The 21,567-nt window shown below is 29.7% G+C and overlaps 1 protein-coding gene across 1 annotated transcript in view; it reads left to right on the top strand.

The window, feature by feature from the left end:
• The window catches only part of LOC123290652 (peroxidase), a 154,941-nt gene that overhangs the window by 113,921 nt on the left and 19,453 nt on the right, over positions 1 to 21,567 (top strand). Inside the window, exon 2 of the mRNA XM_044870911.1 lies at positions 12,156 to 12,326. Within this exon, the coding sequence (XP_044726846.1) occupies positions 12,156 to 12,326 (171 nt within the window). The remainder of the gene's footprint in view (positions 1 to 12,155; positions 12,327 to 21,567) is intronic.

Below are 21,567 nucleotides of genomic sequence, written 5' to 3'. Positions count from 1 at the left end.
ATGCGATTGGAGCAAATTAAACTTGCTAAGATACCTAGGTGTCACTCAACAACGACGTGGAAGTCATTTGGCAAATATAATATTTCACACATTATGATGATATCCAAAGTCTTAATAGAAAACTCTATACAACAAACATTTTCCAATGAATATAATTGCAATTTTTACTCCTATTGTGTTGTAGATAGTATTTATTTTATTGCACAAGAAGTAGATATTGAATTTTCAGACTTTAACATTTTCGGACATTATTTTTAATTTCAGACCTTAACAGACCGGGAAAATTCACTTGAAATTCATCAGAATTGATAATCAAAAGTGTAATCGCAAGTCAAAGTCTATAATGGCTTAAGCTTTAATAAGTCAATTAAAGAAATATTTATTAGATTTGGATTAGTGTCTGATGGACGTTGTAAAGGTACCTCTAGTTACCTTTTTCCTTTTTATTCTATATTTGACTGTAGAGTCTTCGCTTCTCTAATGAGATGGAAAAAGTGCTCTTTACCAAATGTGGATCTAAGAAAGCATCACTTAAACAGAGGATATGTTATATCACAGTGTGGAGGAGTGACCTAAACACAAAATTACTACAAAAAAAACTCAAATCTTATACATCGTATCACCTTACGACTTCGATAGCCTATACATAGTGTGGTTTGTCTGTCAGTCCACTGTCCGTTTTGATAAATAGATGCCAAAGTATGTTATATGCACACGATAAGTTGCGTACAAAACTTAATTTACAAAGAAAGGGACTATAATAAAAACTTCGTTTTTATGGGTTAATTTTTATAATAATATAAATAACCAAATAGAGTTTTTTAGAGTAATTTTTCATTTAGGTCACTCCTCCACACCATGATTAAACATATCCTCTGTTTAAGTAGTGTTTTATTCGATGAATTTTATTTGGATGAATGTATTTTTTATTAATTGATTTGGTTAATTATCTCATAAATTAGGCTTCAGATCCAAATGTGGTAAAGAGCATTTTTTTCGGTTTTTCCAGCTTATTCAGGAAGCGAAGAGGTTTGCACTCAATTATCGATCACCTCGTATATCTGTTTTAAAGACAAGAAATCACATCCGTTGCGCATAATGTTTCTGAGGAACCTATATTTTTAGTTATTATTTTGAACCATGAGCATGACGTAATCATTAAACGTAATAAAATAAATGAAATACATTTGGTTTTATTACATGCTTGACAATTTTTTTTACTTCAAACTAGTTCACATACGCAAGAACATAGGCGTGTCACATATTATATGATGTTAATGGTTACCTGTCTCTAATTGTATGCAAAGTTGTGTATATTCAGAAAATATTAAAGTTAATTTATAAATTTAGAGCATAAAAAAAGAATTAATTTATTTTTATCAATACATATATGTTAGCTTATTCATTAATGATAACATTTCATTCGTGCAAAATGGAATGGAACTTGGTTAAGTGGAACCTGGATAAGTGAGAAACATTCATAACTGTAACTCATGATCAGGTCCCAACACTTTGGCACTGAATCATCTCTGTTAGTGGGACTTAATGAGACGAAGCAAACCTCTATATTTGGGATTCGTTCTTTCGATTTTATCGTCATAGTTACCTCCATAACTGAGACAGCGTGCGAATGTTATATGCATTAACCTGTGTAATTGATATAAAATCGTTTTGTTTGTTTACTTACTTATTCTTATTATATCCGCAATTCCCTCACTAATTTTGAGCCTCAATGACCTTCTGTTCTATTTTTTCTTTACTATCATACGGATGTCTATTTGAGAAATGCCGAAACGAAGAAGGTTCAAATCGTTATCAGTATCTTTGTAGAATAATTCAGAATAAAGATAAAATTCAATCACAATATTCTGCAGGACAAGGAAAACTAATACGTGTAGAATTTCCTGAACTAGTTTGCTAACATGGGTCAAGCAACTCCGTAAGAAAAATGTTCCGGTAAGTGGGCCGATAATTAAAGAAAAGGCACAAGATTTCGCGCAAAGGCTCGATATTCATCATTTTGGTAGCAGCAATGATTGGTTAGGAGGGACATATCCTCTATTACCTTCCCAACTAATATCAATCCAAACAAGTTATCCTTTTAAGGGCGTTTGGTAGGAGAGAGAGAGGGGAAATGCCTGCCAGAATTTGCGTTCATATAAATACAATAAAATGCCAAACTACGACATTTACCGAAGTAGCTTCGTTTCTTATTCATTTAAATACACCGACACTATTGTATTTGATTGATAAGTTGTGAGTTGATCTCCATAATTTATAACGATAAGTGATCTACGCATATAAAGCACTATTATTTTCGTCTTATTGCTTTTATACCGAGTCGAGTCGAATATTGAATGTTTTGTTTGTGGGTTATATTATCAGGTGTACAAGATTTTAACGTTGATAATAGAGAAAAATGGAAAATATTCACGGCCAAACTTGTTCAAATGGTGTGTGTATAGAAAAAAAATTATGCGTTTTCAAAACTATCTTTCGATGGCAAAAAACAAGTGATCCTGAAAGGTCGTTGTACACCAAATTTTCAATTAATAAAAACTTAAGATAAGGTCAATCGTAAATTGACCACAAAACGATCTGATTCATATAATTGGCTGACAGGTTGCAAACACAGCAATCGGTTGTTTTGTTTCCCTTGTCTACTATTTGCCAACAATAAAGTAATCTAGAACGATACCGGTTACAACGATGTTCCTAATTTTTCTACGACCGCAAAAAAACACGATCAATCTGAATAACACTTAGAAGCTTTCCTTAAGTATCACACCTTTGGAAGAAATCCGTATACTCACACCACCATCTTTTCAATGTTATTATTTAATTATAATCTTTAAGGTCTATAAAATCAGCCAATCTATGGATATTTGTGGTTAGAAATACCTACATCATTATTTACTCACCATGAAATGAACCAAAACCAACTTCAAAAATTTCTGCCTACTCTGTGCACGGCACTGGGTCTCCTACCATGGAAAACATTGAATTAATAAACACTCCGTACGTAATATACATGATTCTCCAGAATGACCTAGGACTTAATATATTTATTTGAAACACCATTTGGGTTCAACTAAGTTGAATGAAAATAATAAAAATAATGAGATGGAGCATTGTACATTGTATTACGTACTACTGCACCTGCTAGATAATGCGGAATGAATGAAAACAAAGATTCTAACACATACGACATGCAGCTAATTTGAATTGTAAATTACTACGTATATTTAAGTCAAGAATGCATTTTAAAAAAAGTGTCAGACAATTTTTTTGTTGTACCTCTCCCGTTATATTTATCAGGTTTTAGTGTTTCCTCATTCTTTAAGTAGATTGGCGTAAGACTTGATCAGAAATTGTAGTTCTTATCAAATTAGAGTTCTTATCAAAGTTTTTTCAACTTTTTTTTTTTTCAAAAGAAATACTTTTAATTTTTAATTAAAAATCCAATCTTTACATAAAAATAGTTTTCAAAAAGTACACTAAAACACCAACACGTACAATATGGAGCACATCGATATCCATCGGAATTTTGAGGAATAGGGATCAAACCAATAAATTATTATTTTGGATCTAATTTTAATGCTGGATTTTAAGGATTTTGAAAAATCCAGTATGTCTAGACAGTCAGCTACTCCTTAATTTTAAACAAAATAAGGTGATTATTCTGAGAAGTAGATAAGCAAGTTTCTCCTGGTTCCTGCCGGAGATTTCATTCGGGATAAACTCCGCGCCTTTTTATGGAGCCGGTGGATATTATTTGTCTGGCTGTCCTCAACAAAATTACATTCATGAGAACTTGTGAATTTTCGCTTTAAGCCCATGAGATGGGGTAGAAATTCCCTACTCCTGGACACCATATTCTCTTTATATTAACATTAAAAAAAAAAAAACTATTGGATTTTATATTTTGGACAATTCTAAGCATTTTTTGTTCCGTGACATTTTTCATCTAATCTAGGCGTTTTCGAGATATAAGCATTTGAAAAAAAAAGAAATTCTGCCGATAACTCGTTTTTGACGAAACTAAAGATTATTTTGTGGGTCTGGTCAAAAATTTAATTTGAAAACCATTGGATATTACACGGAATTTGGGCAATTTTGAACAGATAATAAGAGAAACGATTCAAGAAGCATTCCCAGGATATAAAGGAGTGTATTTAAACAATTTTGTAAAAGAACAATTGCAGGGAATAAGTATCAATTGTTAGCGAAGGGAATGTTTAGACCTCTTCAATTTCAAATTAAATTATGCAAAATAACCAGTCATCGTAATTAAAATGTTTATTTGCTAATTTGAAACATTTATAACTAAATAATTAATACAGAACATTTATTTTCCATACGTTGCGTTACTATATTATTGTTGACGCAAATAAAAAAAAGTTATCTTCAGTTCGTTTTTGCCTCAACGTATCCGCATACTTCACATTCCATACATGTAATTGTTTTTTTACAAAATTTTGTAAGTACACTACTTGATATCTCGGGATTGAATTATTGAACCGTTTCGCTTATTATCTATTCTAAAAGGTCTACATTTATAAACGGCTATCAACATTCCTATCGAACTTTCTCAATTTGTGGACACCCTGTATATTTGATGTCAAAATTGAATAGCTGAATGCTAATATTTTTGAAAGCAAAACTTTTTATAAATAATAAATTTTTTTCGTAAACATTATAATAAAAATGTTTTCCATATGTAGCCAACTTAGCTCGACATATGCACAACGTTTTGTATTATATGTATATATAGCTTGGTCCAATGATCAGCTTCCCTCAAGTTGCTATTATAGAATATCTATTAATTTGAATTCTTATTCAATAAATATTTGATTAAAATAATAGTAGGTAGAAACTAAATATATATATCATTAACAAAACAAAATGTCAAAAACTAATTAGTTCAGTAGATTTTATTATAATTTCTAAATACAGTCATTGTATATTTTATTTTTAGAATTAAAATGAGAATATTTTATTTATAATTCACAATATTATTCTAAAAATAAATTTTATTCAAGTCCGCTATAATCGCCCATACGATGCCCTCAGCGTATAATACTATTTAAATTAAATTCTGAATTATTTTTAAATTGATTAAATATCCGTTCGTTTTTATTTCTTCCATTCTTTTAACTTGTAGAGTCTGCTTGCCTTCTGAAAAAAAAATTTTGGATCGATTTTTAACAATTTTCCCGGGATCTAATCGAACTGAAACTTTGCAGGCGGACTCGTTACCAAGATAAATAATAATGTTTTAAAATTCTACAAGCGAAAATTACCTTTCTGACGTTTTCTCAAACATTAAACTGCAATAACTCAAAAACGGTGAGCTTGCGGAAAAAATCACAAGGAGCCTCTTTGACGTAAAATTACCACAAAAAAGAAACTCGGATAGCTTTATTTGGTTCAAAAAATTGTCATTTAACTATTTCTGTGGAAGAGGGGGGTATATACAAAAATAAGAACAATAGGGTTTCTGCAAAATCTGGAATATTAATCTTTAAGCTTTTCTAAACAATAAATAATTGACAAATACGGGCCAGACGTTTGCACACTCAACTCTATCTAACGGCTGCTCTATTATCCTAGATTTCATCCATATCCATATACGATATATTTTAAACTGTATTATTAAAAATTAAATAAATGGTCCAGATTCTGAATTCTATATTTCAGATTTTAAATTTTATTTTCTAGGCTATCGAGCTTTAGCCAATTTCTAACCAATAAAGGTGCACAAAACAGAGATATACAGACTAATGATTGCATTCGGACAATTAGACTGTCAGAAAGTGATAGAAAGAAATAAACAATTTTTTACAGTATGCCAATGATAGGGGACATATATACCGCCACCAGCAACAGAAAAATGCACAAAATAAGATGCATAACGCATTAACGCATAGTTAAACAGTTAAACAAATGGAACAACTTTTTACAGTCTGCCATTCATTTAAAAAAAGGCAAGACTGGTCAATACACTATAAATTATGATTGGCAGATGGTTTTCTCGTGTACAAACTTCAATATAACAATATAAGTTAGTAAAAAAATATGGTTATGTTGAAGTAATTTTTAGAAAATATTAAAAAATTAAAAGGATTTGAAACCATTTCTCCATAAGCAACTAGAGTTGATGAAACAGTTTCATGGCAATTCAGCCTAAATCTTCCCAAAAAAGTCTTTCTTTTTCGTAGAATTTAGTAGTGTGTCTGGAAATTTTCAAATAATAACAATAAATTATTTTGGCAGAATTTCATAACGAATCTGATCACTTACACAATATTCCAGGTTAAAGATAGGAAAAAAAGTTCTTGTCCTAGTTATATCACTATTCGATAATTCGATAATGCATATTGTTAACAATGACATGGCCCATGTGACATGACGTAGGTATAAAGAAGTAAAAGTTGTTAATGAAATGCATAATTTCTTTTATAAGGAGTAGAATAGATAGCTGGATGATGATTAGATTACAAGACTATTCAAATAAAATCTTTTATTCAGTGTGTAAACAAATTCTTTTTATACATTTATTTTTGCAAATAATAATAACATTAAAATAATGATAATAATAAAACAAAAACTCGGTCAACTTTCATAATAGTTAATTTATTGTTTTTAATTTTTTATTTATGTCAACCAAACAAGTAACTTGTAAGGCAAGCTGCACTACAGTATTTATTTCTATATAATTTTACTTGACAGCGTACCGGCCAGTCGCGGCTAGGCTGTTTGTAATTATTGGAGGACCATAGTGAACCGCTACACTCATTTATATTATAGCTATCAATTTTTAGCTTTCTGATAGAAAATTTTTGTTTTCACCCTGAACATCGATATGAAAATTTTTTTTATCTTAAATGTATGTATGTATGTATATTTGTGTGTGTGTGTTTCTTGGTTTTGTCGCTTGATAACTCGCGAAAATCTGAACAAATTATTTTATCAATTTTAAAATAAACTATTTGTGCAGTTTTGTAAAAAATATAGGAAAAAGAAAGCCTAAATTCTATCATTCATCTAAGTATATATAAGGTTAGGGTTGCCACTTGCACGGGCCTCGCTCGGCAGTGACGGGCTTAGAAGATTTTGCAGGGCGGCCGGGTTTTTGAAAATTTTGCCGCGTCACCGCGTGGTCAGGATTGAAATAGCAGAATTTAGCATTATGATTGCTGAATCGCCACCATGATGGATTTGACCTCAGCAACTAGAGTAGTGAGAATTAATTTTGTTCATGATTTTAGTGTTTATAGGACTCTTCATTTTGTTGGTATCATGAAAAGAAGTAAGTTGTAAAACTTTTTTATTCGTTCTATTTGAGTCACGTTCGTACAGAAATATCTTGTTTGTTCGTTTTGTTCGAGTCAATGATGATGGACCAAGTGTGAAAATTTCTAATATATTCATATTACTTCATAATTATATTTTGGATAAAGTTGAAATAAATTAAATATGACGAAATTTGACTGAAGTTCCCTCTCTCACTGCACACATGATAGACATGACCGAGATGGCAGTCCTATATAAGCGAAATACCCCTGACTGACTGATTCATCATAATGATATCTCTTAAACTATGCGCTCTAAGGACTTGAAATTTCACAAACTTACTCATTTTGCCATGTAAACGCTAAGAGCGGTTTTGGAAATGTAACTCCTAAGGTGGTTGAAGGGTTTGAATTTTTGTAAGTAAGAAGTAACATGGACTGCAAGAGTTCCGCACCAAAAACTTACAACTCATGAAATTGTGAACAAAAGAGGAGATAAATGAGGGCAAGGGAAGTGAATGCTGTGGTAGTCTTTGTTATTTAAGGTGAAATTGTCCAGCGACGTCGGCGGATTACTGGTATTATTAATAAAATGAAAATATTTATCATAAGCATAGTTGTAGATTTTTAAATTTGACAATAATTTAATAACCAAAATAATAATTTTTTTAATCAGAAAGTTATTAATATTGCTAAATGTCGAATCTAACACGGGTTGTTTTTTAATACATATTTATAATATTGCAAATCTACATTATTGTATAGGGCGTTGTTATATTTTATATTTAAAATAATTATATAAATAAATGTCTTATCTATACTGAAAATACTACAGAATGTTCATAGTGATATTTTACCCCTACGACGGTGAGGTTTATGTGTTTGACCGGTATGTATGTATCGGTATCTGTTTCTTCCTAACTCTGCAACTATCAAAATTTGACAAATTAGGTATCGTTGAAAGCGAATCGTCCTTAATCATCCGCTGGCCATAGGCTATGTGACTTCACATTGTATTGATTATGGCGCCCACTAGAGAACATACAGTTATGAACTACAAGCAAATTTTAATTAAGTGGTACCGTGTTAGGTATCAAATGAAAGGGCGTAATTAGTACTTTTCAAAAATATATATATTGTCTATACCTTGTCAAGGAATTATAACCCCAAAATAGTTTTAATAAAATCAAGTTCAAAACAGTCGGAGGACCTCTTTAATCTTAGACTGCAATGACGATTTTACTTATCATAACAATTTCAGATGAAGATTTTTTCTTGTTTTCATACTATTAAGAGCGCGATTTTGTACTGGGGAGGGGGGGGGGGCTTGGCTTTCAGTTTATAACTTGATTTTATTTTTAAGATATAATAGATCAAACATGTGCAAAGGAGCAAGGCCCAAACCCACTCACTTTGCACTAAAACCATTTATTGTTTCTGCAACTGGAATCCATCCATGTAGGTAAACTAAATGATTAGTCATGTGTTGAACTAAACGATCAACACTACCTACGGCATGTTACTAAAGCGCAGTGAGGCCAGTGTTTCCGTGTTGATCAAAAGCAAATGTAAAATTAATATTATCTTGTTGGTAGTTTTAACCATTTCTACTCACAATAGTCCTTTTATCTTAGGAAATTAACTTCCAAGACTTAATGACAAATAAACACCCGTTCATACTGAACTTTTTTATTGACTCCCAAATGTCATTTTGTAAGTTCAAAGTTTGCCACTTATCGCTTTGAAGTCATATTCAAAAAAAAAATTAAAGGTTACCTATTTTTACAATCATAAAATTATAACAAGTGAAAATAAGCAAATGGCTAATTTAATTATTGAAATATTCTATGTAGACTATGTTTAATATAAGAGCTTGAAAAGAGAGCTTAAAAACAAAAATAAAAACAAACTTTAAAAAACAAAAACATTTATATAAGATGCCTTCTGATCATTATTTTTTTGTTTTTCAAAAATTTCTTTTGAATTGTTTTTGGTATTATGATATAGTATTTGATGGTACATTAGATGTAAAAATTGTCGTTTTTAATTTTAATGTTATATCAAATCCACTTTCATACGCTAAAAATAAACAAAATTGGATAATTTAAAAAACTGGAAAATGGTCGAGAATACTGAAATAATACTAAATGTCATTTGAAGTCCTCCCCGGTAGACTTTAGCAAAGTCTACCTCCACACTGGTTATGGATTTAAATTTTTGTTGTTATTTTACAGATTTCAGTTTCTGATTTCTTTACTTCCAACACTGACCGAAATAAAACCGTCCTTTTTATGATATTTGTTTACGTGTAGGATTCCTTTTACCACTTAACCTATTCTTAGCCTGTCGCTTTTAAAGGTTAAATATACAAAATTAAAAATTATTAAATTCTTGAAATGTACTTCTTCGGGTCGAGAACTTGTTACCAGACTCTAGCTTCGACCCTGCAAATATTTATGCTGCGTGAAAGACACTGTACATAAAAATTATTTGTATGTATGTATGTAATAAAAATATTTAGAATAAATGGTTTATTTTTATAGTAGATATTTATAGTATTACACACGCATAACATATTTGTATAAATTATTTAAAAAAATATTGTTTATTTATTGGTAAATAATTAATTAAATTAAAATATAAGAGTTTAATAAAAAAACAACTTGTTTTATTTATTTAAAAGTATTAGTACAATCGGTAGGTATTCTCTTTTACTAAATTAAAAATACTAAATTAATGAACATTTTTGATTTCAACATACATCTGCCTTATGAATACTTTTTTTCCATTAAAATTTTTATTAAACATTTGGCGTATGAAAAAAGTTGTCTTGCTACAATATTTTTTAAAAGTTTAGGAAACATTTACTCAGAAACTACGGAACCGATGTTCCTGATTTTGTCTTTGTAGTAATACGTACAAAGATGTCCAAAAATTACACCCGATTTTATAATTTTAAGCATTTTGTGTAGCGTTGACGATGTCAAAACAGAGGTAATGTAAGAATAATTAAATAACAAAAATTAAATAATAATTAATTACAAATTAAGTCGATAAGTATTTAACTTCATCAGAATGAATCATAAGATTATCAAATGTTTAAAGACCAAAATTGTGCCCCCAACAGCCATGAGATTAAACAATATGAAATTTTTACTTGAGGTTTTTTGATGTCTGATTGCAAATTTAAACACATTTATGTAAAATGTGCAAGCGAAATTTTTAATAAAAAGTTTTACTTGACATGCTATTTCATACATAACACTAAAAATAATCTAATCATTCGGTTCAAAAAAAGGGGCTACCTGGAAAGTTTTCCGGGAGTTTTGAAAATGAGTGATTTTATAGATTTTGAGGTGCTCTTTTCGACTTTCCACTTTTTGCTACCTTGTATCTTTGCCGCTCGTGCCACTATATCGAAAAAATGGCAACGAAAGACTGTTTTTTGACAATATTTCCTATTCGAATCACTTTACGAGGAAAATATATGCGTACAAATTTAAACCTCAAATAAATTCCTACAACTTATGCCTTACAATTACGCTTATACAAAAAAACCTTGAAAATGAAAATTTGCACGAAAATTAATAGAGTTATAATGACAAGAAAGTTTCTCCTACCATTTTTTTATGTTTTATTCAACACAAAAACTGATGAATTTACCACGATAACCAAAATTAATGCTTATCACTTTCCAATTTACTTTAATTAGATACTGACAACATGCTCAAAAAGTTCTAGCAGTTTCGGATATATATTTTTTGAAATATTGGAATTTAAATAAAAAAAAAAAAAAAATAAGTTAAAAAAAAAAGTATTTGGGAGGTAAAATATTCTGCGGAAAAAAAAACTCCTTCCTTCTAAACTTTTTTTTAACTTTATTATTTTTCGAGTTATTTAACGATAAAGACAATTTTTTCGTTTTTTTTTTAAATTTTTTGTTTTGCATTTAAATTGCAATACTTCGAAAACTCTGTATCCGAAACTGTTAAAACCTTTTTAGCATCTCGCCAGTAGCTAAATAAAGTAAATTGGAAAGCCGGAAGCATTAATTTTAGTTCGCGTGGTAAATTTATCAGTGTTTTTAGTGCTGATTAAAACAAAATATAAAAAAAAGGTTCGAAAAACTTTCTTTTCATTATAACTCCGTTTATTTCAGTGCAATGGACTTGAAACTTTTATCATTTTCAAGTTTTTTTCTACTAATTTTAAAAGTTTATGATAAACTTTTTCAAAAAACGTCATTTTTTTTTTTAGTTATTTAACGTTAAATACTCAAAATCAAAATATATAATCTTTCACTTAATCTAATCACTTTGCTGAGCTCGTACGCCAAAACTATTGATTTTACGAAAAAATTTGTAACGACATCAATTGTAGAAAATTTGTTGAGGTTTAATTTTGTACGTATCTATATATTTTCCTCGTAAAATTACTCGACAAGGAGATATTGTCAAAAGACTGCAAATTCGAAAAGAGCAAATCACAATCCATAAAATCACCCATTTTCAAAACTCCCGAAAAACTTTCCAGGTAAAACTACCAGATGACTATACTATTTACTGTATACTTTATGAATCAAAAAATTTTTACCACTTACTTCAAATCACTACTTGCGTTAATTTGGCATCCTTTACTTAGGGAAATTGAAAAATTATAAAATAAAATCACTAAAAATACTACAGAATTTTTTTTAAACATGAAAAAAAAAGAAGATAATAAAGTAATATAAATTATTATTTAGTTCAAGAATTATATTTTGAATCCTTCATAAAATTCAGTAAATTGAGTTTTAGAGATGGTAGCACCACCAAACTTTTTTGTATACTCATTCTTATAATACTTTTTTTTTTGTTACAGGGGGGCGCTTACAATAGCGCTGATATCAATATCAGGCAGTAATGTGAATGGATTACAATATACACCATTTATCTCGGCACCTGTTTCTGGAAGTGGATGCGCACTTTTATTAAATGGTGGACGTTCAAGCTCATTTGATTATAATATAAATTTGTTGCGAGGGTCTGCTGTGTAAGTATAACTAAATTTTCATTCTCTAAATGTATCGCTTTCTACGCGAAATATAACTCTGATTAGGAAGATTTGTTCATGGTTTTATAGTAGTCTAAGGCTTGTTTGCCTATTTTATTATAAACTGTTTTTTCTCATGCACCTATTCCTTACATTTTTGAAAAAATTTAGGAGCAAATATTGTTTTTCAAAATGCTAGTTAGAATTTGTGCGGTGGTTTTGGGTCCATAGGATTCATCTTGTAAACTGTAAGAGATACAACAAAAGTTTAATAGTAAAAAAATGATCCCTGTAAAAAAATAAACAGCTTTTATTTGAAAAATTTTTTTGTCAGCATGATTATTTACCCGTGAGGGGACTAATAATATCATAAAATAAATTAATCCATAAGGCTAGTTAAGCTTATAGCTAAATAAATTTCTTAATTAAACAAAAAATAAGTAATTTGAATTGAACCTATATTATTGTACTAGATCCAAATTTACTGGAAAATACAATATTATTGTCATAATGGCTCAATAAAACGGCAGAGTTTGGAAAAGCGGTTTAAGGAAAAAGGTAATTTAATGGAGAGTGTTCTAAGATATGTTTCAAGTGCGAGTTATGGTTCCGTACCAGAAACTTTGGCTTGGGTTTTTTTAATTTTGTAAATTTCACTTGTACAATTGTAAATAAATATATAGTAAAAATAATATTGGATAGTCCTCAATAAGAGTCTTTGAGTTCAAAAAACGAGTATTCGGGATAACAAATTCATACAACTGTTTTTTATTTCTAAATAAAATTATTAATAGAATATTGATTAAATCCCCTCACTAAGAAAACAAAAATAACACTGTAATTTCAGGTATTGTATTTTTGATGACCTAAGGTGGTAGATTGATAGATAGATATTTCATTTATTATTTCAGATCGATTCATACGATTAATAAGAACAAAGGAAAGTTATCAATTAATTTTTAATTTAAAAAAAAAAAACTAAAATCTAATCTAATTTCATTTTCTATATTATTATGATTTTAAATACTTATTCATCTAACATATTATCAATTCAAGAAAGTTTGATAATGTCGCAATCTGGTTAAGAGAGAGTTGAAGGGACCGTGAATTTTCTTCGCTTATAGAAGTTCCTCACCAATTCGTTTCTAGCTTATAGAGGTACAGGAGAGATCTCTCTCACTTAGAGAGGTCAATTCAAAATATTTAGTTATAAACATTGTAAAGCATAATTCAGGGCAGGAAAAACGACCGTCACTTACAGGTTTTTTTTCACTCGTAGGGGTTTTTGAGAGAGAGAGGGTTTTGGTCAAAGTCCGGGACCTGAGAAATATTCTCACTTATAGAGTTTTCTCGCTTACCCAATTCTCTCTTACTCAGGTTTGACTGTAATTATTGATAAAAATGCACCAAAATATTTGTTGTTACTTACAAGTTCTGAATTATTATTAAAACAATAATATTCTAGAACATGGTGCGTCAAAAAATCCATGAGTCCTAACTCTCTTATAGCACATATATGGGGCAGATCGGCTATTTTCGAGATTGAGAGGAGAGAGTGAAAATAAAATAAAAAATGAAAAAAGTTTTTGCTTCTTGTCAAGTAAGTTCCCTAAGGACCGCACAAATGTTAAATAATTCTAACAGACATAACCCCTCTTCTTTTCCCGAATACTATGCATCAAATCATATTACATCTTTTCGGGCGTTTGGGAGGAGGAAAAAGGGGGAAATGTCTGCCAGCAGTGTGTAACGTTTGTGCAATCATTAGAGAGCTTATTAAGGTAAGGAGCAGAATTTTCTTGCAAGTTTTACTATTTTATTTACAAAGCGCCACCCATACATATATGTCCTATGAAAGAAAATACTCCATATCGACTCAGGAGCTTATTTACCACGTGGCAGAAAGTTAGGGTTCATAGATTTTTTAACGCGCCATATCCTACACTATAAAATATTATATTAAATAGTGTTTTTGTTTATTGTTACTACAAATTGTGAACAACCAAATATGGATATCTAAATCACAATATCTAATAAAAAGAATTTATTGATCAGCATATAAATTGTCTAATCAAAACTTAATTGTAAGTTAATCAAAAGTTATTATGTTTGATATGAATCTTTTTAACTTGTTTTTTAAAAGGCATTCATTTATTGTAATGAGTCAAACACTGTTATTGTTGTTGAAAGTATAATTTGGAATTAATTAATTCATAACAAAAATGATGCAATATATTTACACAAAAGTTTATTATACAGTATCTTCCATAGCCAATGTACTCACCGTTCAGCGAAGAAAAGTAAATTATTTTCAAAATTAATGGCAAGCTGAATCGATTAAAAAAGTTTTAGTTTCCTAGGTAACCAGAATCGTCGGATTTTGGGGTCGTTTTAAAATGTAGCACATTTTTTGGTTTGACCTCCCAACCAGCAAACAAGTTATAACGTGCGATAAGGAACATAGTTCCAAGAAGGCTCTCTACAAACAAGGATAAGTACACATGAAGGCGTAGTAACTATTTTACCGTATTAGTATTGTAAGAAAAATGCCTGGTTCATTTGAAAATGACACTCTGTATAGTTTCTCGTATACCATTTGAAAAGCAAAGCTTTTCATTTTAAAAATATAAAAAAAATTTTCCTCTGACTCATTATAATAGTTTATTATATTTTTAATAATTACAAAAAAAAATTAAAAATAATAAAGTAAAAGTGAAAGAAAGTGTATTAACAAAAAGATAATGTGATTAAAGATTACTGATTCTACTTTACTTTTGAATGTGTTCTTTTTTTTAAAAGATTTTATGATTTTGTACACAGCTTCCTTTTCTTAATCTAAAATTTATTTATTTTATACTTGAAAGGTAACTTTTTTTTTACAATATGATATTAATTATACTTTAGTAGGATCACAGCAGCGAAGACAAGCCCTATTAATTAATTTTAACTTTTACTTATAGATAATATACAGAATGTAATGGAAATAGTATTAATGTACATGATATATGGTCCTACAAGTGTGTGACTAATTAATGTCGTTTCTATATCGAAGTTTTGTGTTGCTTATTTTATTCTGTTATGTACAAAATTTTGTTATAATACTTTAGCTCGAAATTACAATGAACTCTAAGTAATCCAGCATTTAACCATACATGCCTATTAAACGTAAATAGCAACTTTATTATGACAAATATTCGTCAACTAGCTGTTACCCGCCCGCTTTGCGTGGCGTAAAATATACCCGCTTTGCTGGGCAACATCCCCACTTGCACCCCTCCCTCCACATTTCCTTGCGTTGGATAACAGTTTTGTAATGTACACGTCATGCTCTTTTATTTGATACCCCACTTAGGTATATTTGTAAATATTCGATATTTCCTTCCCACTTTCTCGCTACACCTTTCTACCCTCCGAAGGTTAAAAAAATTTCTAAATGTAATTTAAAACATTCTGACCAAGTTTTGAACTATTAAAAGCCATAATTGAAAAATATGAATTTTTTATTCACCCCCGCAACCCCCTTGTGGGTGGAATTTCGTAAAATCCGTTCTTAGCTGACCTCTACTTGGCAAAAGGAATATTCCTGCCAAATTTCAAGTCTCTAGGTCTTATAGTTCCAGAGATATCGTGATGAGTGACTATCTATCTATCTATCTATATCTATAGAAAGTCTCCTATATATTTATAGATGAATATTTGAACAGGTTTTAATATGTTCACTGCAACGTGACCTTTGCAGTTTGCTCGACCGCGTCTTTTGTAATTATTTTATCAGATTATAACGTCCTTTTTTTCCAATTATTCCGAACCATAAGGGTGTGGCGGAAAGCCTCTTTAATACGAGGTACAAATATTATAATTTCATTTGGATTATTTTGCTGCTAAATTCATACTAATATTCAATAATAATTATTAATATTCATAAAAATCAATTTTTTATTGACAATATATTATTGGTGGAAATTTTGACCGAAGTGTTTAGCGTTTTATCCTAAAAAAAAGAAAAAAAAAAGGTTAAAAAGTTTTAACGATTAATTAAAGCCACAAAAATGCGAAAAGTCCTTCATTCGAAAAATGTTGTCAAATGCGTCTTTCCAGACATTGCAAAAATAAATTTAAAATGTGAAAATTGATCAAAATTAAGCTTTTCTCAGAAGAGAAAATAGTTGTCGAAATAATTGAAAACGGAAAATCATCGTCTTCCATTAAATTACAGTCTTATGCATCATCGTCTTCCAAGAGTTTCAAGTTTCAAGCGAAAAACCTATTTTTGCAAACTTCCCCCCTCAATAAAATTTATTGCACAGAGGGGATTGATGGGGACTTTTCACAATTCATTTATAATAGTATTCTGAACATTCATACCAATTTTTAGCTCTATGGAAATTTTTGTAACCTTCAAAGTGTAATTTGGCTGGATTATATGACAACTCACTGGCAATTTTCTCTCTCATTGATCATATCGCATGCACTTACAGGCTAACAGATCCTTCGCGTTCTCTATGTATATAAACTCTTTGGATTCAAAACCATTCATAAAAGATGTTTATATTACCTTGCAAAAATTTAAACTTTAACATAAAATTTTTAATTAAATGAACGATTAAACAACGGTTTCGATAGCTTAGATGAGATTTTTTGGACTTTCAAGACAAAAAAACTGGAAAAAAAGTTTTTTGGAAGTATCTATTGAGTTTTCTTTCTTCATTAAAATTCCGGTTGTTATTGAAACACTCATTATTTATAGGAGTAGTCAGTCACATGAAGAATAATTATAATTTCTTAATTAAATCGTTTGTAATCAAAGATCATATGACTTGAAATAAAAGTACAATTAACCATAAATAAAGAAATATATATATGTTCAGTGACTCTTTAGGTAATTATAGTTTAAATTACTTTAAAAGTAATGAACTTTAAGTTGAAATCATTTTTACTTACTAAGTACATACAAAAGACCTTGTATTTCCTATCTAAAAAACTAATTATTCTGTGGTTTCAATTTTATCTTTTAGATCTTTTTATTTAAATAACAAAATAATAATGTATGTTAGCCTCTTTTATTTTGTTAGGAATTTTTTATAATTACAGTCAAAATATTGGTGTCATTACATAAGCGATTTTGACTGTACAATAAATTGCTTTAAAATAGAAGCAAATCATGTTAAGAGAGTTGAAACTTGTTAAGGAGACGTGCCAGGATTGAATAATACGAGGGATTTCAATAAAACTTTACAAATACGTTTTTCTCTGCCCACCACGAAAAATTATCATTTGGCACTGATTATACTTGACTTTACGAGAATCATGAACAGAAAAATCACCACTAACTTAAACTTTAAATTTTTTAAAAGATTGTCTAAAAATGATGAGAATGAAGTTATTTAAATAATAAGTAACCGTAAATTAACATTAACACAAAGCCATAATTTTTAGACTTTTAACAAAGATTTAACATTGTTACAGGAACAAGTATGTTTGTTTTTTTGTTGAAATACATTGTGTAGACACTGTTGATTACTCTGTCACATTACACATACATACATGTCACACATATATAACTTATATATTTCCATCTAATACATACAATACAATTTGCGCATAATTTGCGCTCTCACGGGTTAACAGTGATGTTTACGAAAAAATGTTTCCAACAAAAGTTGTTTGTATTTTGATAAGAAACTATAACATTTTTTACATTTAAACTTTTGTTCCATCTCTAAGGGTTTACAAGATGGATCTTACGGACCCAAGACCCAAGATCCAATTGACCTATGTTGCTCATTTACGAACTCGACCTTACTTTTTACGTACTCAAGGCGCTATAAAAATTTTAGCTTGATATATATTTGCGCTTTGGAGTAATCATGATGAAAGACGGGCAGACAGACTGACAGACACGCGGATATGGACTAATTAAGTGATTTTATGAACACCTACACAAACTTGGCACTAAACTTAGTATACCTAATGTATACCAAATGAAAACAAACAATTGACTGAGTTAATTGATGAAATACCATGTAGAGACAGTGTTGATTACTCTGTCACATTACACATACATACATACATGTCACACATACATAACTGATATAGCTTATATACAATTTGCTATACATATTTTGCACTCTCACGGGTAAACAGTGATGTTTACGAAAAAATGTTTCAAACAACAAGTTGTTTTTTTTTTTTATAAGGAACATTTTTTACATTTAAACTTTTGTTCTATCTCTAACGGTTTACAAGATGACCCAATTGACCTATGTTGCTCATTTACGAACTTGATCTCACTTTTTACGCCCTCAGCACGCCATAAAAATTTCAGCTTGATTTCTCCTTTCGTTTTTGAGTAATCGTGATGACAGACGACAGACAGACAGCCAGAGAGACAACCGACTATGAACAAACACCTATACCAAAATTTTGTTGGTAGCATCAATATTTTTAAGCAATACCAACTTGGGAATAAACTAAGTATACTATGTATATTTCATATATACATGGTATAAAGAGGTATTGCTAAACTCTGCTATGAAATTGTACATTTGTTTTTATCAATGAATGAGTTAATTATAGTAGATACAATCAATAGTAAATTAATACCTAATTTATACTGTTTGTTGTATACATCATCTGCATATTAATTTAAATTCAGCAATAAAATGACTCATCGAATTAATTTTATATTTATTTAGCTAGACATGGTCAAAAGTTCATTTATAACAAGTGAAAACAAACAATTGACTGAGTTAATTGTTGAAATACCATGTATAGGCAGTGTTGGTAACTCTGTCAGATTTCAAATACATACATATCTGACATATTTAACTGATATTCTCATATAATGCGCAAGTGTTGATGCGCACTCGTTTGTTTTTTTGACGTCACGTAAATAACAAAAGATACTCACTTTGATATTAATACATACTATAAAATTTGTACCTAATAAACGCCCTCGTGGGTAAACAGTGATGTTAACAAAAAAATGTTTCAAACAAAAGTTGTTTATTTTTTTGTAAGGAACATTTTTTACATTTAAACTTTTATTCTATCTCTAACGGTTTACAAGATGGGTACTACGGACCCATGACCCAATTGACCCATGTTGCTCATTTACGAACTTGACCTCACTTTTTACGTCCTAAACACGCTGTAAAAATTTCAGCTTGATATCTCTTTTCGTTTTTGAGTAATCGTGACCACAGACGGACGGACAACCGGAAATGGATTAATTAGGTGATTTTATGAACACCTATACCAATTTTTTTTTTGTAGCATCAATATTTTTAGGCGTTACAAACTTGGGACTAAACTTATAATACTATGTATATTTCATATATACATGGTATAACAAGCAGCTTATTATATTATTGTCTATTAAAGATTTTAATAATGTATTGTTTTAAACTACCTATGTATATGTATCTATTCATGAATAAAAAAATTACACATATTTCATTCATATGTGGTAAGTGGTATGTGGTCGTAAGTGTATTTCCTTAATATTGTATTTTCAAGGTAAACTTATAAACTATTAAAGCAAAGCGGTCACGATTTAATTGTAACATCAATTTTCTTTCTTTTTTTTTTTTAAGAATTTAGACATAAGACCAGGGGCGTAGGTACCGCAGTATCAATGATACCAGATCCCCCGGCTAGAGAGGCCCCTAAAGTGTGTAAGCAAAAGTTAGTAAAATGTTATGAACAATGAATTGCTCTGAAAACATGCTTATAATCTGAAATTCAAAAAATGCATTCCATTAAGGAAGTCATGGAAGAGCTGATAAAATTCAATAGCCATGCATCCGGTTTTCCGGAGGTAATAACAGCATGCTTTCTATTCTTGACCCTTGCAGATAGAACCGCAACAGCTGAAAAAAGTTTTTCAAAATTAAAACTGATACATCGAATGGCCTGAAAAGTCAACGGTCCCTTTTTAGGATAGAATTGATAAAATAAATACAATAATAGAAAAGTTACATGTTTTTTTATTTATTTATTTTTTTTTTCGAAAGATTGAAAATTGAAAAAAAAATAAATATTTTAATGATTTTTCATGTAACTTTACAATTGAAAATGGTTTTTCTAAACTATAAATTCAAACGGCTGTGACGTCAACACATCGCTTTCGTAAAACCATCGCGCGGAGAAATGATAATATAACATGAATAGTGATAAATGGTTTTGTTTCTCAACTTGCTTTCATTATATCATAACGGAAATTTCCATAGAAACCGAATGACTCACAGCCTCAAGAGGTTATACGTCACTACCGTTTAATTTATTCAAAAATATAACTATTTTTTATTAATAATAAATAAAAAAATGCAACTATTAATTTTAAAAAAATGACTTAAATATACTTTAAATGAATTATTCTGTCATTTATATTAATTTGTGGCGAAAAAAATTGCAACTTCTCTATTTATTTATTGAAATTGTTCAGACTTCTAATTAAGGAGCAAAGAATATTTATTCTCAACAGATTTTTTGGCAATTTTTATCTATAGTGCTTCAATTTTCAAAGGAATTTGTTTCAAATGCTACTATATAACTTTTAGCTGAAAATGGAGTATAACTTCGATTTTTTACACAAACTTTTCAAATACAACTACCTTAATAAAAGTGTAACGATTTCATAAGAATTATGTGAATTATTTTGTACTAACGGTATCTTTTATTTATTGTTTATGTTTGTTAGACAAACAGGATGACGCCTTGTTCATTATTATTTTATCCTTGAAAGTATAGTTTCTTGTGTAAATCGTGTTGAACTAGTTTTTATTTTCACAGACATATTTCATTTTTTATTACAAAGTACATGAACTAATGCTTAATCGATGTTACGTCATTATATTTCGTTGATTCCATACATTTTGTTTGCATTACATTTAATGGAAAATTTATAGGGGCAAAAAAGCGCTCACACAAAATTCATAAAGAAAGCGCCGACATGAATTAGTGCTGTTTAAGTCATATTTTTTTATCTTATCTGAAACAAATGTATATAATTTTTGAAAACTTTCTCTCAATCTTGCAGTTACCAAAGATTGAAAAAATTTGTAGCGCAGGAGCTGCGTAAGCTAAGCGAGTTCCCCCAGAGATTGAAAAAAAAAAAAAAAAAAAAACAACACATTTTTCTTAAAATCGAATATTGCATTTTTAGATACATATGACTTTTCAAGAATTTTTATTTCAAAAATTAAGAGCCTAGAGAAAAAAATCACAAGAGTACTTTTCT

This window comes from Chrysoperla carnea, chromosome 1, assembly GCF_905475395.1.
Source record: "Chrysoperla carnea chromosome 1, inChrCarn1.1, whole genome shotgun sequence".
Classification (NCBI taxonomy): Eukaryota; Metazoa; Arthropoda; class Insecta; order Neuroptera; family Chrysopidae; genus Chrysoperla; species Chrysoperla carnea.
The sequence above is the reverse complement of the archived record's forward strand: the minus strand, read 5'-3'. Positions and strand labels throughout refer to the sequence as shown.